The following is a 23,543-nucleotide window of genomic DNA, read 5'->3' as shown; positions in this document are numbered from 1 at the left end:
GCAGGGCGCATTCACCGTAGGGATAGCTACCACGACTCTTAACACTGGGCCATACGGGGGACTAAGACTGACTGCAGGTACCTCCAACCAAGTAAGGAAAGAGATAACCGTAACTGAACACGATTAGTGTTGCAGAGATACTGTGAGAGAGAGTGAGAGAGAGTGAGGGAGAGTAAGGGAGAGTGAGTGAGAGAGAGAGAGAGAGAGATCGAGAGAGAGAGAGAGAGAGAGAGAGGAGTGATTTGAGCTCAGAGGACAGAACTGGGAAGGCTTCCGAGAGGGTGTACGATTTAATTCAGGCCTTAAAAAGTAGGAAAGAAAAAAAAACAAAGAGTTCCAGACAGAAGGAAGCAGCTTAGACAAGAAGGCACTGAAGGGCACCAGAGGTCCGGTGAACAGGAAAATCTGTGAATGGCACAACAGATCCATAAAGCAACCTGTCACCCAAGCCAGAAAACATCTGCCCAGGCCCCTCCCCTGCCTTCTTCACCTCACATTATCTGCTGAGGGACCCAGAGAGCTAACTCCGCCCCAACCTTGTCTCTGAAATCCTCTCCCCTCCAGCTCCAGCTCCCCCATTCTATCTCCCCCAACTTTTGCCTAGAATATCATGACTTTATAGAAAAGGGCAATTGTGTTGGGATCCGATCTTGCAAACAAAGAAATTAGGCTGCGGAATACCATTTGGGATCAAAAGCGACCAGGAATGGCTGTGTCCTGATGCTTCTGACCATATGGTAAGGAATAAAAAATGTTCTCATCCATGGCTCCACGGACTAGAATAAATGAGGAGTTCATAAAATAGGCAGGAATCACGCACATGTAACAAATCTTGGATTAAAAAATTTGAGCCATTTTATACACACACCTTTTAATTTGTTACGCTGTCAAGTAGGAAAACACGTGTTTTCATCAGAAGACCCTCAACAATGGTCAAGAGACAGAGATGGTTGGCCTCCGTCATGGCACTGCCTACAAAAACTGCCAAGTTCTCGAACACCGGTACCCTGCATGTGGGACTGTCTACCTCACAGACTCATGTTCACGTTCAATCTGTGGAGACAAGCGAGGAGAAACCAGAAGTCCTGCTTTTCAGTTCTTGAGCAAATCAAACGCTGACAGAAATTTGATCCTTATACATTATCCTTACTCAGTTGTGATGTCACACTATGCTCTACGGATTGACAGTTTTAGATAGCACAGTCACAGTTGACATTTAAGAAGTACAATATACTTTGGCACATCCTCAGGAAAAAAATAAATAAGAACACTAATGCAGACATTGTGTTACCTTATAATGATTTCAAGGTTTGAGACGAGAATTCCTGGATATTCATTTATCAGAAAGATTTCCTGGATTTAGTCCGTAGCAAATTCCCAGAAGGTATGTGGAGGCTCTGATGGTTCAGACTAACGATGTTCTTTATGCCCAGTGTCTCACACCAGCTTTCCGTCACGCGCACTTCTTAGAGTGCACCCTAAGAAGAGAGTCGGTGGTACTGTTGGATTTTCCCCCTCAACCAACTCCATGAGGTGCTTCAAGGAGTTGACAAGCTCAAAACCAACTGCTTTAGGTGTTCCCAAAACCTGGACCCCCGAGGCAGGACAGCCGGCACTCCAGGACACTTCCCAGCCCTTCTGGGTCTTGCTTCTATCCCTCTGCAGTAAGACAGATGGGGAGCTAGGGCGTGAAAAGGCACTTTGATACTAACTAAAAGCCATCTCAAGTTCCTCTCCTGCCGAGTCCCCATGACTGGGGACCGCCACACGATGTCATCATGCCAGCAGGGATGTGAAGGTGCCACACCTGACAGCTGCCTTTATACTGGCTGATAAGCCCCACCGTGGCCCCTCCCCGGAACCAAAGTCAAAGCCGCTGGCCTTGGTGAGGTTTATAAACAGTTTTATCCCCAGCTGTAATTCCCTCTTCTACCTCTCGACTCCACCATGCTTCCTGGAGGACAGGTTTTTTTTCCACTAATGTAGCGTTTCCTACAGTACATGTTACAGACGTGGATTTGAATCTCCGCTCCCCTCCCTCCTGTTACCAGAGCCAGAATTGTACGTCTCTCAGACTTGTTTTCGTTTTTGCTTTCCTCTCTTGTACCTCAAACGAGACACTACAAACTGGCTTTGGAAGGCAACAGTCAGGATCAAAGGCGACGAACAAATGCAGGTGAAGTGGGGGCTCACTATCTATTTCCCGTGACACTGGGGTCTAGGAGCTCTACGGGGTGCCCTTTCCCCTGGCTGGGGAAGCTCCCGACAGCCACTCCCCAGAGAACATCTGATACTTACTTACCACTGCTGGTTCTGGAAGGACACCTCCCGAATCTCAGATCAGGTCAGAAATGGGTGCTGAGTCTGCAAATGATCAATGAGTCAGGATCTGGTCAAGAGCTGAGAGGGGCCGGTCTAGTGTAACAGATACAGTCGGTGCTGGAGCTTCGAAGCTCCCCCCGCCCCGTCGCCAGGCTCCCACAGCCTGTTGCTCAGCAGCATCTGTCCTCCTGCCCATACACCTCTCAGGTCTGACCTCCACGGGCCTTTGACCCACAAGCCTCCTCCCCGCCCTTCCCTCTTAGGCAGTGGTGACCACCATCTGAGCTGGGATCCAGGGCTCCCCCAGGAGCTGTGGCCCCAGCCGAGGCAGGCTGGACTCTCACGAGCCGTGTACCCCCACTGTGACCCAGGCTGAAGAACGGCACCCCTTTCCTGTGGCGTTGAGAAAGCCAGGGCAGGTGGGGCAATCAGCCAAGGAGCCAACTTGGAAGAGTCATACCTGCTCAACAGGCGCTTCTGTTGAGGTGCTTAAAACCTCTGTGGTTTTAAGAAGATTAAGCAGACAGCGACCACGAGAAGAGGGGAGGGAAAGAAAAAAAGGAGCCATAAACACTTCCAGAAGAAGGGAATTTGTCCCAATGTGAAATGCACAGATAATTTAATGGAATTTACTTGATTTTTCCCCTCTCAGGGTCTGACTTCAGAAAATCAAATTACAAAGCTATCATCACAGCCTAGATTTATTACAACTGACCTGCAGGCAAAGGGTAGAACTATTACATAAACACTTCGATTCCATGTATATATCTTAAATAGAGGAGGAATTCAAACAAGAATACAGGATAAAATATTCCAAAGCTCCAAGAAGCAATTATGTTACTGAGCTCCATTTTTACAGACAAATAAGGCAATATCCCTGCACATTAGCTTTTTGATAATTTTTATACATTTTTTTCTATGGTACAAGAGAAAAATAACCAGAGCTCACAATGTACAGTCCTTACACTATTTTCACAGTTTGTGAACACTATACACCCTTTTGTTTTAATAAAGATACATTGTAATAAACTCCTTGCCCTTAAGTTTATAGTTTATAATGATCTATGATTAATACACTAAAATTGCCTTTTTATGTGGTTGTCCGCACAACAGAACGGTCAGATTAGCTCCTGGACAGTCAGAGTTGCTTTGATCTCCATGTGTCTGATGGCAAAGTGACCCTACGCTGAGCCAGACGCGAAGCTGACAGCAGAGGAACGGGTTCCTCTTGAGTCGCCGGGGGCAGCGGAGGATGATGGCTTAGTGTGGTCGAAGGACGCCGTGTGGCACCGTCTCCGTTCAGAACACGGGGAAGTCTAGGGTTTGGGGAGCCAGGGCGGGAGCAGAGGAGTGGGGAGACGAGGCAGGTGGGCCCGAGCGAGAAATCATTTCTGAGTCCTGAGAACGGGCGGGGACATAACCTTACACAGCACCGTCGCCCCTCTTTCGTTCACAGCATTTGCGACAGCCACCCTGGGAGGAGACACGCCGACACCTGCCACCGCCTGGTTCGGGGCCAGCACCGTGCGCCTCTCGGCCCGGGCCGCGCCCCGTCCAGTGTGCCTGAGCCACTCCCAAGTGCTGCTTAGCTGTCCCACGGAGCCGACGCTCGGGGCCGGGGAGGCCTGAGCGAAACCTACGGAGGACCCGGCTACGGAGCAGGTGAGGCAGCACAGGAAAGGAGAGCAGATTTGATGGCCCCTGAACTATTGGGGGCTGGTTTTGGGCTTCGGGGCTTTGTGAGTTTTTGGTTGTTGTTGTTGTTGTTGTCTTTTTTTTTTTTTTAATAGAATTCCAATTCCAAGGAACGACAGTGACCTGTGCCAGAGACTCTCGTGGGTGACGAGCTTCTCTAAAGCACTGCCATTTCAGACCCTCATCTGGTCAAATGTGTCTCTAGAAGATGTTTCCTCATCACCTACCACATCAGTGGGGTCCCACGTTCCTCAGCCTTCTATGCATTAGAGTGCAGGAGGGATTTGGGGGCTAAACATCCCAGATGATTAAAAACGGTCTTGATGGGGGGGTGTGGGGAGGGGAAGGCAAAATATTGGACTGAGCACAAGTCAGTTAGTGGCAACGGACCGCGTGGGCAGCGGGAGGGATCCAGAAACCGAAGACGTGGGCCAGTGCGGGCGAGCGACTGAAGTTTGGTCTCGGGCTGCCTCTGAGCAATCTCCATGTCATCAGTCAAGGCACATCGCTTCTACAGCTACTTCTCCCTGTGAGTGAGTTATGATGGCTAAAGTATCAGGCTCGGGACCGACGGGAAATACAGAGCGCTACAAGTTGTTCCAGATCAGATGCTAGAATTAGAAACATCTGTAAACTTGGCCCTCAGCACGTTTTTCTTCTTTCAGTCCCGGTGGTTTGTGGCAGACGGAACATCAAGTTGGCAGGACACCAAACTTTGAGAATGAAAATTCTTGGGGTCAGCACCTTCTGTGACGAGTGGCAGACTCCTGAGTCTTCCCGATGAAGAGAAGGACTCGTCAAGGAGAAAAGAACACGTTCTGTCCTGTCTCCATATTTCAGTGTTCACCTCTTTGAATGCAACATGGTTTTTGGTAAGGATAAACTCGTTCTAATTTAACATGATATCTCAAACAGGAAATTTGGCTGAGCACATCGATCCCCGAACATCGACCGTGACAGTAAAGCAACGGAGTATCAAATCAGTAAATCTATTGCACTTGGTGAAGAAAGTCAATTCCTCCTTTGTCTCCCAGCTCCAGAAGGCAGCGCGTCCCGTCGGCTGTGCACACCCTTCTCACTCAAGCCCGAGTCTCTGTGCTCAGACGTAGCGCATCCATCACCGTGCGCTCCCAGTATCTGGAAGTCTGACAAAACACCATTCCAGTAGCTGCGTCTCCAGGTTTTGAGTCTAAAAATGAAGTTAAGATGTGATCTAATCACAGTCAACAAGTTGATCGTCCTGACTTCCACATCTCATGGATACGTCCATCACAAAAGAGCAGGATGAGGTCTCTCTGACCAGCACGAACACTGTGTGATCGATCGGGTATCACGGGGATGCATGTTCTAGGTGACAGGAGTATACAGACAGGATGGAAACGAACACCAATCTTATTGCACGTGGTGTCTGGGCGAGCAGTAAAAACACTGTGATACGGGATGAAAGTTCTTTACGTCTTGTCTCCTCTCAGCCCTTTTTCCTAGAGTCTGACGTAGCAGCGAGATCAGTCGACGTACATGGGCGAGCTGGGAGTGGCCGGCATTTGATCCAGGATTTTACAAACATAGCATGCGACCTCCACAGTACGCTCTTCGTACATCAAGATAAAGGGATGTTTCTGCAAGAAAAGGGCACGAGGAAAAAGAAAAGATGATCAAAGTTCGTATGGGAGCCCACACTGAGCTTTTCCCAACTTCGATGCAGCACGGGCCTGAAGGCTCCCACCACATATGGCTGTGAAATGTGGCCACGCCGGTTCCAAGAGGCAAGCGCAGCCCATTTCACAGAGAAGCGCTAGTGGGTGCGGGCATGGCCGATCTGGAAGAGCCTCCTGGCAGTGAGGTGAGGACACTTATCTGTGCACCGGGAGGGTGTGCTGGGGCGGACAGCAGGAGGGCTGCTCCTGAGCCCTGGACCCAGCGGGGCCCCCGTCACCATCTGAGAGCCGGGAAGCGCTACAAGAATGGGCTGCCATCCCCCTTGGGCCACAGGCATAAACTCCAACCTCCCATTTTCCCCATGTGCAGAAGGATCCTAGAGAAGAGGCTGTTTCAGTGCTCAGAAAGAGGCTGGACAGAACCCCATCCTGCGTCCCCTCCAAAGCCACCAGCCCCGTATCTGAGTCACAAGCCCACCCTTTCACACGCCATCCCTACCGGTCTTTTTCCTTCATGCTTCTCTAAGCACGTGGACTGGATATCTTCAGAGTCACTGCTGGCGTGGACCAGAAGTGAGAACTACCACCCTGGACAGCTGGACAAGGGGGTCTTCGCTTCAACTAGCCCCACGTTATTAATTAGATCACCGTGGGTTTGTCACTGCCGGATTGAAGCCATAGGGCTGCTTATGACACCCAAGTCCCGGGATGGGCCAGCTTTCGAAGAAATGGGAATTTGCGGTATGATGTAAATTTGCACTGAGAGAGTTTAATAAAGACAAATCATTTTGGCATCTGTGAGTTCGAGCCCCGGGTCAGACTCTGCGCTGACACTGGGGAGCCTGCTTAGGATTCTCTCTCCCCCTCTCTCTTTCTGCCCCTCCTCCACTCACATTCTCTCTCAAAAATAAACATTTAAAAAAACTAAACTTGTTTTTTAAAAACAATACTAAAATACTCAATTAGATCAGGCTATTTGTCGAGGACAGAGAAGACCATTATTTGCTTAAAGAACAAGCATGCTAAGAGCATTCGGGTGAGGAAATATCTGAAATTCCCAAGGTCTCATATAAATAACTAAAATTCCCAAGGTCTCAAACAAATATCTGAAATTCCCAAGGTCTCATACTTACCAGAAGTTCTTTATACTTTGGCCTTTTGGATTCATCCTTCGTAAGGCTAAAATAACATAAAAATACCATTATTAAAATGGAAACACAGTTCCCCAAGTCTTTTTCTTTTCAGAATTGAAATATTACAAAGAATCAAGCAGGTTTTTTTTCCTTCAGATACAAAAGTAACAAAGAGAACAACCTGCCAGACATAAACACACACACACACACACACTGAAACAATTTATAATCTAGGGATTTGTCCTTAGGATACTCAGTGTAGAAGCATTAGTGGAAAACCAGAAACAAGTTAACTACCAAATACTGGATAGACTAAGACACAGATGCAGAATCCTACACAGGTAAATGTACAGATGTGTGTATAACTGTGTGTGTGTGTGTGTGCACACACGCACGTTTTCTATATACATACACAAGCATTTATATTGACATCACCTATGGAAACCAGAAGTCTGGGAAGTAAACTATATATAAATTTTATCAGTTTATCCTTAGGTTTTTGTTTTTAATTTCTGCGTTCTGTATTTCAATCCTGTGTCCTTTGGTCCAAAAGTAGAGACCTCACCGAGGTCTATATTGATATATTAAAAACCTCTGCCCTGATGATATTTTCCCCTTGAATCCTACCTTGTCTAATTAATGTGGCCAGAAGTATTTTAATGTTGTTTATACTTGCCAGATTGGTCTGGGACCATACCTTAATCACTACTTCTCCTCCAAGCTCGATTAAATTCATTTTTTCACAAAGGTTAATTAACACTGACAACATAGTTCACCTATTTTTTTTTCTTTTAACTTTTTTATTTTTAGAGAGAGAGAAAGAGAGCAAGGGAGGGGCAATAGAGAGAATCCCAAGCAGGCTCCACTTCATCAGCATGGAGCCTGATGTGGGGCTTGAACCCACAAGCCATGAGATCATAACCTGAGCTAAAACCAAGAGTTGGACACTTAACCGACGGAGCCACCCAGGCCCCATTTTCTGGTTGGAGATTATTATGAATAGGCAGTTCTGAACGTTCTTCCACATGTCCTTTTGCGTGCCTCTGTCCCTGCTTTCACTGGGCATATACTTGGGACTGAACTGCTAGAGCACAAAGTAGGCACCAGCTGTGTCCCACCAGCCATATGAGACGCTGCCATGGTCTCCCAAAGACACTGCACCATTTACAGTCATGCAGCTAAATCCCGGGACTCCCAGGGGCTTCAGGTCCTCCGGATACTGCCAGCCTTTTAAACGGTGGTCACTTCTGGTGGCGGTAATGGCATTTCATTGTGGTATCCTTGGCTGATGTCCCATCATGCCCCATGAACACCCTTTCATTGGCTGACGGAGCACCTGAGTGTCATCGTTTTAGGCACCTGCTCAAGTAACTGGCCAACTGTGCTTGCCATTTTCATACTTTAAGTGTTCTATACTCGTAGGCATTCTCGACATACTCCGAATCAGAGTCCTGTATCAAATACCCGTACGGCAAGGACACTGCGTGAGCGGGCCTTTCATCCGGTGCTGTCTCCTCATCAAAAGACAGTCTCGGTTTTAACGAAATTGAATTTTATCAATCTCTTCTTTTAGGCTTAGCAGCTTTCTGTGTGCTGTTGGGAGAAATCTTCGTCTACCCGAAGACTGTGAGACTATGTTCCCATACCTCTATACGTGTTTAACATACACAACCGAAGAAACTCAGTTTGGCAGAAAAATAGCTCTAGGGGAGTAGTGAGAAATGTGGCTAGGGCCGTAGCCAGGGCCAGGTCCTAATGGGTTTTGAGGGGCGCCTGGGTGGGTCAGTCAGTTAAGCGTCCAAGTCTTGATCTCAGTCCAGATCATGATCTCACAGTTCGTAGCTTGAGCCCTGCATCGGGCCCTGTGCTGACAGCTCAAAGCCTGCTTGGAGTTCTCTTTCTCTCCCCCTCTCTCTGCCCCTCCCTGATTCATGCTCTAGCTCTTTCTCTCTCTCTCCTTCTCTCAAAATAAATAAACAAAACAATTTTTTAAATAATAATGTGTTTTGAAAGCCATGTTACTTTACACTTCATTTTAAGGGCCAGGGGACGCCTCTAGACCAGCACTCCCTAATCGATCGCTCATTACTGCCCTACCTTCCCGTGAAACTGCAGCACCGCCTGTCGATGCTCTGTCGCAGCCCCAGAGGGCTGCAGACCATTGCGCTCTCCAAGAGGTCTTCCTCTCCAGAGTAAATGTTTGCCCCCTTCAGGGTGATATAGCATGCTGTTCAAAACACATGCGCCAGGCAGTTTTAAGCAGAAAGTAACATGATCAGACGTGCATGGTTAAACATACGACTCTGACAAAAAGAACGGTTTGTCACGAACGGCGCTGGATCACAGGAAACCGGTCAGAACCCTGAATGGTCCAGGCTGGAGAGGACAGAAAATGCCCCCCAACAGCGGGAGGGAGAAGGGACAGACGCGGAGAGCTGAGAGGAGCGTGTCATGAAAACCCGTGTACGTCAGCTACAGGCCCTGGTGGTCTGGAAGGAGATGGGACCACAGATCTACTCGGGGAAAACAATGGGACGCGGATGCCCATACCCATTATCCACAGGGGCGAACTGGCAACAAGAGACACAGAAATAAAAATATATATATACAAGTACTGCACATAGATGCCACAAACCAGGCAAGAGATGAAGGGCCTGGGGCACCTGGGTGGTTCAGGTGAGCGTCTGACTCTTGATCTCGGCTCAGGTAATGATCCCAGAGTTGTAGGATCGAGCCCCACATCAGGCTCTGTGCTGACAGCACAGAGGCTGCTTGGGATTCTCTCTCCCTCCCTCCCTCCGCCCCTCTACCCTGCTCACGTGCGCCCCCCCCTTAAAACAAAATTTAAAAAATAATTTAAAAATAAAATAAGGAGATCAAGAGATTAAACAGCTTTTAGTCACTTTAGAAATGATACTCTTTGACTCACGCAGATTACTTTAACCAAGTTATTTCATTAAAATAGAATATATAAAATGATCACATGCAATTATATTAACTGTATACATGTTTGCAAACTGGTGAAAAAGGAAGAAACAGAGGTGTCTGGGTGGTTCCTTTGGTTAAGCGTCTGACTCTTGATTTCGGCTCAGGTCATGATATCACAGGTTCAAGAGATCATGCAGAGCCTGCGTGGGATTCTCTTTCTCTCTTTCTCTCTTTCTCTCTCTCCCCCCTCTCCCCCACTTGCACAAGCTCACTCTCTCTTTCTCTCTCTCTCAAAATAAATATATAAACTTAAAAAAAAAAAAAAAAGGAAAAAGCAGCCAATTTGAGTCCTGTTAGTGGCCTTCGACCACCTAGAAAACCCTGAGGAATTTCTCTCCCCTGGAAACCATCGCAAAAGGAGAATTTCATTGCAAAAGATGAAAGGGACTTAACAACTAGAGTCTAACAATGATTTTCCAATTATTCAAAAAGAAGGCAATGCTAGACCATGAAATGTAAGTCTTTCAGGGCCTAGGAACAGGAAGGAGAAACAGCATTCTTGGGAGGAAAAAAGTATGGAGAAAAAGAAAATCATTTTCAAGAATGCTTCTTAAAAAAATGTTTTTTAATGTTTACTTATTTTTGAGAAGCAGAGAGAGACAGAGGCAGGGAAGGGGCAGAGAGAGAGGGAGACACAGACCCAAAGCAGGCTCCAGCCTCCGGGCTGTCAGCACAGAGCCCGATGTGGGCTCGAACTCACCAACTGCGAGACCATGACCTGAGCCGAAGTCGGACGCTCAGCCGACTGAGCCGCCCAGGTGCCCTTCAAGAACACCTTTTGCCCAGAAACACATCTTCTTTTCAAATCATGTTGGGTAAACAGCATAACTATCAAAATTTTTCAAATGATAAAAAAAAAACAGGTTTCATGTGAAACACAGACTGACACTGTACAGCCTGATTGTGCTCCTGCCATATCTGCATGTTCTGATTTTTGGTTCTACGCACACGTGGGTGTGCAATGCACATGCGCCTGTTAAAAGGTGGTCAAACACCAGGCGTCGGGCTCACCCCTTCGCTGGCATAGGGCTTCAGAGAGCCCGTACCCGGCCGGCCCACCAAGCCGTGGGCGGCCCCTCCTACCGCACCGCGCTGGGTCAGAGCAGAGGGCCGGCCCTGAAGCTCCAGTCTGACCTGGCAGCTGGACTTTACAGAAGCTTCCCGGTGATTCTAGGGCAACTTCACTGTGAGAGCCACACCCAAATGAGATGATCAGTCCTGCTGAGACCATATTTCTTGAACCAGGAACCAGAAATCTGGAGGCGCACCACCCCCCTCTGTTTCTCATCAGTAATCAACTAGCAGAACAGGAGAGCGGTGCCCTCCGGGCCCGCTGGGTCCTTCCGTGTGGCCATGGAGGCCGGAGCCCCAGCTCAGAGGCAGAGAGACAGGAAGAAGGGTCCCTCCCGGGCGCAGAGGCCCAGCGCTGCAGGGAGCCAGGGACGCGGCTGTTCTTGCCACACGTTCGCTGCGGACTTGGACGTCACGTACTCACCACAAGTTGACAAAGTTGATGAAACTGGGGGAGAACTCCCGTTCCTCCGAGTTACTCAGCTGGGGAGGGTCTCCTTTCACGACTTGGGTTAGTTGATCAAATACACTATTCCACTTTGGATAAGGAAATCGGCCTGTGGCTAACTCGTACTAAAGAGAAAGAGGGAAAAGCAAGATATACAGGGCATTATTCACGACTCCTTGCTGCAATGGCCACGCTGCGAATCTGAATTCCCAGCAAAATTCTCGCAAAGCCTTGAATCAAACCCAGATCGGGAGGGAGGTGGAGTTTTCCCACTTAGTAAGGCTCAGTGGAAAGGGTGTTTAGACATCAAGGTACTAGACAGGATTCCACGTCAACTGATTTCAAAGACTGGGACTAAAAAAGGAAACACCAAGCCTAAGCCTGGACCTCGCCCCGACCGTGGAAGCGTCAGGTAGCCCTCAAGTCTGATTCCTTTGTATGAAGGGTCCCGGAGGGTTGGTTTTAGGACTTTCTTGGTACAGAGTCTGCACAATCGATAGTGACCTGAATGGAAGGCCACGTCCAGAACAGTGGTCAGACTTGTTTTCAAGGGAAGAGAACGTTTGTTCAGTCCCCACCTGAGCTCCAAGGCAGCAACGTGCGGTTCTGTTCTCCAGCCGTCCTGCGGTTACTGCGGTTTCAGCCACAGCCACACAGCGGCCACAACTGAAGAGGTCAAGTCCGGGTCAAAACCCCAATGGCGGGGGCTCAGGAGAGCGTCTCTGAACCAGGCCAACCCGGATCCCGAGCATCTTACGCATGTATGCCCCCGTCAGTCAAAGGTCAAACATATCTGTGGCCATGTTCTCCCCTGTCTCTCGCTCTGTTTTGAGGATAATGGAAACCGAGAATTGTGCTTTTTCCAATCTGCAGCATGGCCTAAATGAGGCCCATTTTAGGTGCAGTGTCGGGTCAGTGACATGTGAGGGGAAGAGCCCACAATCACTGGAGAAGGCGGCGTCAGAGAGGCAGCGCTGGGGACCGCGTGTCAGCTTCTTCAGCTGAGAGCAATCTGGTTGTGTCGATTTGGTGAAATACTACCTTACCAGTTGACACGCTGAAAGGAAGCTGCCAAGCAAACATAGGGGCCCCTTCAAGGAAGGCCGGCATGGACAGCCCTCTTGCCCCTGCCATGGCCCGTCAGCTCACTGCTGCCCCCAGTTACACACAGACGCCTGTGGGGGAGTGGACGGCGACGCCTCACACAGACAGAAATGCAGCCCTTGGGCTGAGGTTTCTTACTGATACACATACAGATGCTTGGATACAAAACAGACGAACATAAGAGAAGGGAAGCAACAATAATATAAAAACAGGAAAGGGACAAAACACAAGAAACTCTGAAATATGGAGAACAAAGGGTGGCTGGAGGGGTTGTGGGAGGGCGGTGGGCTAAATGGGTGAGGGGCATGAAGGAGTCTACTCCTGAAATCACTGTTGCACTATGTGCTAACTAACTTGGATGTAAATTTAAAAAATAAATTAAAAAAATACAGATGTTTGGGACAAAGCAATCTGACTGGTTATTCAGAATTCCAGGGATAACTTCACCAGAGTCAGTCCTGAGAACCAGTTTTGAGGAGAGAAAGGTAGAGTAAAATGCACAGCCTAAGGTAAAAGCCTTGGGAACTCAAGACATTCGTTTTAGACATTCCTTAACTTTTCTATGATTATCCACATGAAAAGTAAATTATGGATCAATGATAAGGACTGAGTACCTTGCTTTGAAACAGTGTGTAGCCCAGACACACTTGCCCATATCAGATGTGGGAAACCAGATGGAGTCTTGGGCAGATGTGAGCTACTGGCCAACCCTCTATGCGGAGAATGAAGTCTCCATATAACTAACAAGGGTATACGGCTCTGATCTACAGGAATCTTAAGACCATAAAATGCAGATAAACAAATAGAGATATTTGTAAGCTACAAAAAATTCTTTGTTGGGACCTGAGTTAGCTCTGGGCTGTGAGACCTCGCTACAAAGGGGAGGACATGAACGGAAAGGTTTGGGGCTGCCTACCACGCAGGACACAGCCCCACCTAGTGACGGGAAATTCCCACCCCTGTAGAAGCAGCTGTCCAAGGTCCGAAAAATGGCAGCCAGCCGTGATAAAGCAGCAAGCACAAGAAAATAAATCTAAAACTTCAAAACAACATTTGGTAACAAGGAAGTAATAAGCAAATACAGATAACGTTTCAGATAGAAGGAAAATTTCAGTACAGGAAAAGGTGAGAAAGAAGAGGCTGCTTAGTTGTGCTTGGCTGTGGTTACGTGGCTTTCTTACTGTTCTTTCTCCGTGTTGTTTGAAGGTAGAGCTTTCATTGGATTTATTACCTTGGTAGCTCTAGTTCCGCAAGAATTGAATTATTTTCAGCTCATTCCCGCGTGACTTTTCTATTCAGCGAGAAGGGTCCAAGGAGAAACGATGTTCGTCCGTGTAAACATGCGCCCCCGACACACATGCTGTAGAGAGTGCTGACCGACACACTACTCTCACTCGAGGCGGCAGGGAATCGGTGCCTTCACCCCTGCCCGGACCGTGGGCGAGCACCCTCCCCTGCTCCTGTTCCTAGCTGACACCTCCTATCTGTGGCCAAGGGACCCAGTGCGACACCAAAGAGCCCAAGGCGCACTTCCTAAAACCTTGAGGGAAACTGTCAATGCTGGTTTGATTTTTCAAGTAAAACACAAACTTTTTTTCAACAACTAGAAGATATAGTCCCTGTGATTATGACCAAGGAGGAATAAATAGGTAAAGTCAAACACTAGAAGAGGTGGGGTGGGGGAAGCAGTTCTCATGACGGGCAGAAGACTGATAAAATTTTCTTTCTGTGCTAAGTTTTCAGTCACTTTCCCATGACGAACGTACCAATGTGATCCCCAAACTCCAGACATCAGAGCGGACATCATATCCTTGTCGAGATGCACTCGGGTCTATTCTTTCAGGCTGGAACACAAAGAGAGGTCCGAGTCATTAATTATGCATACTCTCAAGGTCCAGGATGGAAACCACCGCTGGGCAGGTAGCTGAAACAGCAGCATCCTTCTAGAACAATCCACATCTGGGGGCAGACTGGGAGCAACAGAAAGCCAACATTAGAGTGAAAACAAATGAAGGGAACCCACAAACCCCAACCTCAGAGCCACCTCCATAAAGGGGAAACAAAGCAACTTCTCATTTTCCCCCCTAAGGACACCAAAGCATTTGCAAACCAAAAGCTGAGAACAAAAAGATAAAAGGAAGAAAACTGGAAAAGTGGGGAGGAAAATAAAGAATTACAGCATCAGATTGGTAAGCAAATAAAAAAAAGACTAGGTCTCCTCTGTTTCCGTGAATGAAGCCACACCACAATATATGTGAGATACAACAGCAAATACAAGCTCAATAAATTCATTATAACTCTTCCCCCCACTTCGTCATAAAGCTAAATGTATCATGATGCATAGCTTTAAAGATATCGATTAGTCATCTTTTACCAATGAAGGCACTGTCAAAATATATTATCCCATCATGCAAGCAGCAAAAATCATCTTTAGTAATTTCCATGGAGGGAGCGTTCCTTAAATTGCCTTGAAGTAAGGGGCCCTTACTTCCATAATGTGTCAGGGATGGGGAAGAAGAGAACCAGGAGCACAGAGTGGATGGTCCTCAGGTAAGCCTGAGGGTAACTCCTACCGGAAGAAATGTCCAGAAGTGTGACAGGGGGCTGTCATATCTCGGTCCATCAGCAACAACTAGTTTGCAGATCTGTTTTACATACTTTTGCTTTGAACAAGAGTATTGTGGCTGCATAAATATTCAGTGGAGGCTACTTAGTTTTTGGTTGTAAATATATGGATTTACCCAAGAAGATACACCTTAGATAAAAGTCCCAGATTGTCAACCAAGAGAGGAACACACTCTACCCAACAAGAGCCAGGACACCCATGTTCCTCAAGCCCGCAGGGGGCATTCACTGACATAAACTATGTTCTGGGCCATACAACACACCTTATTTTTTAAAAAAAGAAATCATGCAAAGTGTGTACTCAGATCACAAAGTCACTAAAGCAGAAAGCAGTAACAGAAAGATCCCTGGACAATCCCCAAATATTTGGAGATGAAGCAACATACTTCTAAACAGCCCATGGGTCCCAGAGGAAGACTCGAGATAAAGTCAAATCACACTGTGAACTCAATGAAAATGAAATCGAACCTATGACGCTTTGGGAAATGCAGCGAAAGCAGTATTGGGGGGGAAATTCTTAGCACTAAATGCAAACACTAGAAGAGAAGACAGCAATCAAAACCCAACTTTACAGCTTTACAGAATTTGAAATAGAACAAAGTAAGGCCAAACCACACAGAAAAAAATAATCCTTAAAGGAGAATGAAAAGTAAGTGAAATAGACAACAACAACAACAACAAATATAAAAACAGAGGAAAGACAACAAAATGCACATTGATTCTTTGGAAAAGTCAATGAAACAGATAAACTTCTGGCTACACTGACTGAGAGAAAAGGAGAGATCACCAAATTACTAAAATCAGAATGAAAGGGGGAACAGCACTGCTCTTTCAGAAACAGACAAAATGGACACCGTTTTTGAGAATGAAACCTATCAAAATAATAATAGAAATCTGAATAGCCACAAAGCTATTTTTTCAATGAATTTGTTATTAAAAACTTTTCCGTGAAGTAACGTCAAAACCCAGACGGGTTCTGGTGAACTCCTTCAACTATGCGAGGGAGAGAGAAGACCCGTCTTACATAAATTTCTTTTGAGAAAACATTTTATGAGGCCAATTTAATCACCTGTGAAAACATAATAAAAACATTACGACACAACCCATAACCCTCATAAACACCAACACAAAACTTTAACAAAAATATGGGCAAATCTAATCTAGCAACACATGAACAGGTAATAATCGTGACCACATGGTGTGTATCTAAGGAACACAAATACAGGCTTAAAACCTGAAAAGGAATGTGATGCCCCACATTTACAGAGAAACGAATAAATATTAATTATATCATCATCTCAATAAATGTAGGATTGATATCCAACAAAATTCACAATTCAACTCTCAGCACACTAAGAGAAAAGAAGGAAACTCATGTCATAAATGGCATCCCAAAATTACTGAGAGCGGACATCATACTTTTTACCCATGAAATCCAGAACACTCCCTTCCTAATTAACACTGCAGCAAGGTCAGACTTCTCTTCAGCATTATATCAGAGGTCCTACCCAGTCCAGAAAGGCAAGAAGGGAAAACAAAACGAAACAAAACAATAAAAATACACCACCCCACTGCCTTTACTCAGAGAGAGACATCTGAACTTCTGTAACTGTTTACACAGACCATCCCTACTCAAGTTAACCATGACATGAGCTGGGATACGGGGCGTACGCAAATTTATCTATGATGACAGACATGTGCTGGAAAATAGATCTTAAAATTCCTTTCACAAGAGTAGCATTAAGGACCATGAATCCCTTAGGAATAAACATACAAGGTGCTCAAGAGTTCCTACACTGACAGCCAAATGCCGTCAATAAATGGAGACGCCGCAGTACTGAAGCACTTGCTAGAAGGCCAAGATATCCTCGGATGAGTGCACAGCACATCATGGTCCATCAACATGACGGAAACTTCTCAGCAATAAGAAGAATGAGCCAAGGTACTCCACAGGATGTCCAGCTCTTCAGCACATCGTGCTAGAGACTAGAGGGAGGCAGTGGCCACAGACAAGAACGTGGAATGAGATTGCACCCGGATGAATCTCTGGGAGGAGGAAACCCAACGGCACGGACAGGAAACAAGATCCGGGACCTCTGCTCGGTGATAGACATCTTCCTCTCTCGACTGATGAGATGAGTCGCTACATGTGTCAGGATTCAAAGTGTGCCCTTAAAATGGGCGCCTGCCATGTGCGGTCTTGGGGGTCAGGTCATTCTGACACTGCTCTGTGTCTCTGTCACGAAGACCTGGGATTTCTAGCCCACATGTGCCGTGAAAACATCCCAACTCCTATGAATATGTCAAAAGAGGATTCCATTTCCTCTCACCGAGGCTGAAGCCAACCCAAGGATTGTTTACCTGCCCTTTTCATTTCGCTTCACGTTTATTATTCCCGAGGGCCACGTCAGTCACATCATTACACGTATCTTTTTGTCCGTTAAGGATGCAAACGATCTCTGTCCCGTAACCCCCAAAGTTACTTCTTCATCGAAGTAACTCATTCTTTCCTCAGTGACCACAAATGCTGAATGACACAAATGCTCTTAACCTAGTTTTGCCATCCTACCCGCCCAGTGCTCTTATGAATGAGTTAAACACATTTTTGACATGCTCTTTCTTTACTTCCAAGTGTACTCTTTTTAACATCTTGAAAATTATTCATTGAGAGGAGTAGAAACTTAAAATTCAGTAAGTTAATAAAGACCCAGCATCCTAAATCTAAATCCAAAGCATAGGTTTGAAAAACAAAAAGTTTTCTAAAAATATAAAGGAAAACATCAAGTTAGAGGATATGTAACATTAACAAAAATAGCAAAAAAAATGGCAAAACAATTTTATATCCAAAAACATATATAACAATAAGTAACAATAAACATACAAGTTACTCTGTATTGAAACATATAAAATAAAAACCAAGATATAAGGAGAAACTGACAATTGCAATGTTAACACATTTTGAATTAATTCTTCTCTGTTTGGATTAAAGAGGCAAAAAGGAAGTGTTGAATATGTAATAAATAATACAGAACAGGTTCCTTCTAATATTTCACTTTTAATTGATCATTTATCATGTGAAAAAGAATCCTAGTATGTTTTAAAAGGCGGAAATATATGGGCCAATAAGTTTTGAAAGGAAATAATAAGTCAAGAGATTAAGAAGAAATCAATGAAACACTTTGTACTGGTTAGCTATGATATGTAACAATTATCCTAAAACATAATAGCTTAAAACAACAAACAGTATCTCACAGTTTCTGAGAGTCGGGATTCAGGGAATAGCTTTGATGGGTGCTTCTAACTCAGGGCATCTCATGACTGAAGTCAAGAGGTCAGCTAAGACTGAAGGCTTTCCTGGGTTCCGAAGGGTTTGCCACCAAGCTCATTCACCGGGCTCCTGGCAGGAAGCCTTAGTTCCTCACCACACGAGTCTCTTCCTACAGCTGTGTGAGTGTCTTCACAACATGGCAGCTGGTTTGCCCCAAAGCGAGCAATCCAAGAAAGAAAGAAAGCAGCAGCTACAGTGCCTTTTTATGGCACTCTCCTTCAGAGAGGACACCCTGTCCTTTCCACCATATGCTCTTCTCTCGAAGTGACTCACTAAGTTTGGTCCACACATCAGGCAGTACTTAGTCTCCACCTCTTAAAGGGAGGCGTATTAAAGGAATTGTGGACAGCTTTTAAAACTACCACACACTTGGCTGTTGAAAACATTAAAGCAACCAGCTCTTACATCTAACATTTAAAAAACTAAGGGGGCGCCTGGATGGCTCAGTCGGTTAAGCGTCCAACTCCTGATGTTGGCTCTAGTCATGATCTCAGTCTTGGTGCAGAGAGAGGGAGACACAGAATCCAAAGCAGGCTCCAGGCTCTGAGCTGTCAGCACAGAGCCTGACATGGGGCTCGAACTCATGGACTGTGAGATCATGACCTTAGCCTAAGTCAGAGGCTTAACAGACCAAGGTACCTTGCTTTTTTCTTTTTTAAAAAGGAACACTGGCCATTTTAAAAAAGAGAGTGGCTTCCATGCCTTGAACCTAAAGCAGACAGTATTTCCCTATGGACAGGATGTAGAGTAGGAAGAGGAAGGAAAAGAAACTCTAAAGTCTGTGCTCTGACCAACTGGAAAGAGGGGTAAGTATTTACTGAAATACAGACACCTGGAGAAAGGGAGACAGCCCCCAGAGTTTGTAGGCAGCAGAGAGGTGACATGATGAGGCCAAGAGGTCGGGAATACACTTAGTATATGTGCAACTTCGTGGGGTCTAAGAAGGGACAGAAAGTAGGAAAGCGGACAGCTGATTCTGGAGTTCACAGGTGAAGTGTGGGCAGGAAAGAAATGTGCGGGCACTCGTCAGCCCTGAGCATCTACTCATGACAGAAGCTGTATGTGCATCATGGAGACAGAAAGGATTACTCCCTAAAACTGGATGGCCTCATTAAAATAATCTGGGCAGTTAAGAGAAAAAAAGAGATTGACTACTCAGACCTGGGGCACACCAAAATAAAAGAGATCAGGAAGAGGAGAAGGCCCTAGAGACCCAGGAGAGAGGGTCCAGCCAGGAAGGTAGTCAAGAGCGCATAATGTCGCGGAAACCAAGCGACAAGAGTCCTCAGAAACATAGTATTGCAAGCACTCCAGGAAAAATAAGGAAGGTCAGGACTCCAAACTGACCATGAGCTTCAGCAACATACAAGATGGCGGTCCCTCTAACGACAGCAGTTAAAATGCAGTGGTGGGGGTAAAAGAGCCCATGAGACTGGGTACAGGAAGAATAAAAAGAGAAAAAGCACAGACAGCAGGTATAGACAAGTATTCCGAACAGACAACAGCAAAAGTTTTTTTAGGTTTATCTATTTTTGATAATAGAGAAAAAGGGACAGAGCATCTGAAGCGAGCTCTGCGCTGACAGCACAGAGCCCGAGGCGGGGCTTGAACTCACAAACCACAAGATCATGACCTGAGCCGAAGTCAGATGCTTAACCAACTGAGCCCCCCAGGGGTCTCCAGAATGGACAACAAAATTTTAAAAAATTTATTAAGAAATGTGTGCAGCCTATTAAGAAGGAAAAATTTAAAAACGGTAAGATAACTTTAACAAGTGGAGAGAAACAGCATATTCTTCGCTGGGAGGACTAAATAATACAAACATGCAGTAACCAAAGGAATTTAAGAGTCTAAAGAAACACCAATAAAATTCTTGCTACTTTTAATAATGATACACTATTCATATGAAACATACAGAAAGAGGATACAACACAGTCCAGAAACAGTCCCAAATCCAAGGATTTAGTACGATGAGTACTGATTCTGAACAATGGACTTTGAATAATCAGAGAACTAAAAACAAAACTTTCATTTTATGGGGGGAGGGGACTAACAATGCACTTGTCTCAATGAGTATTGCATAGAACTGCTGCCTCATTCTATTGTACATTACGTTGTAAACTGAAATGAACACCACTGTATGTTAATTATTCTTGAATTGAAAAAAAAAGTTTTTAAAAATTCATAACGGGTTAACCATTTGTGGGGAGAAAAGTTACTCTTTCCCTTGATAGTTTACCAATCCTGATTACATCAGGATTAAAAACCTGACTCAGTGGGAGAAACACCTGACTCTTCATCTTGGGGTTGTGATTTCAAGCCCCCTGTTGGGTGGAGAGATTATGAAAGAAAGAAAGAACAAAAGAAGGAAAGAAAAAAAAAAAGAAAGAAATTTAAAAGAAAAAAAATTTTAACTTGAAATGTAAAAAAACAAAAGCCTATAAACTTAGGTACTCAAATGTGAGTCTACAACCATTTCTGACTTTGGCACTAGGAAAACCTTTCAAGATACCCTAACAGCCAGAAACCGTACCGGTAACACTGAGAAGGTAACCACACGGCAATTCTCTATTTCTGTAATTCGACCACAGAATATGTAGAATTTAAAGACAAGTGACAACTGCTGGGAAAACATATGTAACCTAGTAAGAAAAGGATTAACATTCTCATTATGTTTTACAACAGGACGAAAGACTGGCGTCCTAATAGGAAAACGGGCAAAATACAATACATAAAAGTGGCCAGATGCAAAAGTATATAACTTCCTCAATAATTTAAAAATACGTAAGAAAGATCCCATGAAATTTTTAAATGCATCCCACTCTGGCCTACCAACTCAACGAAGATAAAACTGTAACATTCTAATGCAGAATGACACCCAGTGAGAAAACACCATTTTAATCGTACATTGTTTCCCCAAAGGTCTTGAAAGCACGACACTTTTATAGATAGCCAAGGAAAGAAATAAAAGAGTTGTGTGAAGACACAGCTTAAAAATCTTCCCAGCAGTATTTAGACAAAGAACTAGGGGCGCCTGAGTGACTCAGTCGGTTAAGTGTCCTACTTCGGCTCAAGTCATGATCTCACAAGTCCATGCGTTTGAGCCCCTTGTCAGGCTCCGTGCTGACAGCTCAGGGCCTGGAGCTGCTTCAGATTCCATGTCTCTCTCTCTCTCTCTCTCTCTCTCTCTATGCCCCTCCCTGACTCGTGCTCTGTCTCTGTCTCAAAAATAAATAAACATTTTTAAAAATTTAGAAAAAATAACAAAAAACAAACAAAAAGCAAGAGGCAAAAATAGAAAGTCAGTTCATTTCTAGTGGCTAAATTCATTATACATGAAGATGCATCAACCTGGAAACATGCCTGCAAATGCCTACAGAGCAGATGAAAAGAAAAGAAAAACTGCCACGGAATTTCATTTACATAAAACTGTATCTGGCTTCTGCCACTTTAGTGTAATGTCCTTAGGTGTAGTCATATCATAGCACGTGTTGGTATTTCATTTTGGAGACTGAGTAATATTCCACTGTAAGACCAGACCACATTTTGAGTGCCCATTCATCCACTGATGCACATGTGGGTTATTTCTACCTTTGGGTATTACACATTCATGTAGTTATGTGCCACATTCATGTGCAAGTTTTTGTGTGGACGTGGGCCGTCACTGCTGCGGGAGTCCAGCTGACTGGAGCCCACTGTGACTTCGACACTGAAATGTTGGGGGACCTTTTTCCGAAGTGGCCGTATCATCCTCCTCTCCCACCAACAGTGCGTGACGGCTCCCAGTTCTCCACACCTTCCACAGCACTTATGGGTATCTGACTTGTGGATTCTGGCCGTCCTAGTCGGGGAGAGGTGGGACCTCACTGTGGTTGGAAGTCTTCAATTTTTAAGCCAAGAAGAACTGGAATGTCATGGACTGACAAAGCTGTCAGAGCAATAGCCAACGACCCTGAAGAAAATGTCTTTCTTTTCCAACGGAAAAGCCTACGTGAGGCAGTTACATGGTTAACAACAGTCCTGAGTAAACAGTCTTCCACAGACTAGCAGCTCCTGTAGTTACTAACAGGCAAGCGACAGAATGAAGAAGGTTCCACGGACAAATATCTGTGGAAAGCTAGACTTAGAAAGGATGTTGCTTCATTGAGATTGTTCTCAGTACTTTTTTTTTAATTTTGAAAATGTCTTTATTATTGAGAGAGAGAGAGACCAAGCACAAGCACGGGAGAGGGAGAGAGAGAGGGAGGAAGGGAGGGAGGGAGGGAGACAGACAGAGAATCCAAAGGAAGCTCCAGGCTCTGAGCTGTCAGCACAGAGCCTGGCGAGGGGCTCAGACCCACAAACCATGAGATCATGACCTGAACCACAACTGGACGCTTAACCGACTGAGTCATCCAGGTGCCCCTCTCAGTACTTTTAATTAGTGTGTTAATACACATGATGTATCTAAACCATTAAAATAGGTTAGTGATTCCCAATCATTGAGCCCTAGAATGCTTTTTTCACAATCTACCCATTACATGTCATCCAGATGTAAAATTGTTAAAAAGCCACTCTGCACAATCTCCCAGTTATCTGAACACGATGAGTGTGAAGCCACACTGTCCTCATTAAAAATGGCACATAGAGTGACAACAGCGAAAGTGGCAGAGCAGGTTTCAAAGAAACATGAAAAAATAAGGCAAAACCAATCATAACCCACCTTGTCAGAATTATGGGAGGGAATAAAATCAAAAGTTTTTAGGAACCAGGGGCACCTGGGTGGCACAGTCAGTTTAGCATCCAACCTCAACTTAGGTCATGATCTTGTGGTTCGTGAATTTGAGCCCCAAATCTGAATCAGATTCCGTCTCTGTCTGTCTGCCTGTCTCTTTCTCTTAAAAATAAATAAATATATTTTTAAAAAGTTTATAGCAACCAAGCGAACAACAAATCAGGAAAATCCAACTTAAAAATGGTAAGAAGGTTTTGTGGCATTTCTACTTGACCTTGCCCCCAACCCTTGCTCCAGCTCAAAAGCGGTCTTGAAGAGGGCAGATTCCCGGTCTCGGATCCTGGACCCTGGGTCCAGAGGGAAGAGGAAGCAGAGCAGACCTTAATCATGAAGAAGTGAGTCTGTCTGTTCCAACCTGTCTGGGGGGCGGTGGAGAATGGGTGGGGAGCCCGCCTTT

The 23,543-nt window shown here is 45.4% G+C and overlaps 1 protein-coding gene across 2 annotated transcripts in view; it reads right to left on the bottom strand.

Moving 5' to 3' along the window:
* Window positions 1-2,896: 2,896 nt before the first annotated feature.
* MAP2K4 (mitogen-activated protein kinase kinase 4) overlaps window positions 2,897-23,543 on the bottom strand; it is a 75,426-nt gene continuing 54,779 nt past the window's right edge. For both annotated transcript variants that reach the window (XM_029927645.1, XM_029927644.1), the window contains exons 7-10: window positions 14,186-14,263; window positions 11,292-11,440; window positions 6,809-6,854; window positions 2,897-5,636 (exon numbers count right to left, since the gene is read on the bottom strand). In XM_029927645.1, the coding sequence (XP_029783505.1) occupies window positions 5,523-5,636; window positions 6,809-6,854; window positions 11,292-11,440; window positions 14,186-14,263 (387 nt within the window). In that variant the 3' untranslated portion in view covers window positions 2,897-5,522. The remainder of the gene's footprint in view (window positions 5,637-6,808; window positions 6,855-11,291; window positions 11,441-14,185; window positions 14,264-23,543) is intronic.

This window comes from Suricata suricatta, chromosome 17 (assembly GCF_006229205.1).
Source record: "Suricata suricatta isolate VVHF042 chromosome 17, meerkat_22Aug2017_6uvM2_HiC, whole genome shotgun sequence".
In the NCBI taxonomy this organism is placed as follows: domain Eukaryota; kingdom Metazoa; phylum Chordata; class Mammalia; order Carnivora; family Herpestidae; genus Suricata; species Suricata suricatta.
This window is presented reverse-complemented; position numbering and strand designations above follow the sequence as displayed.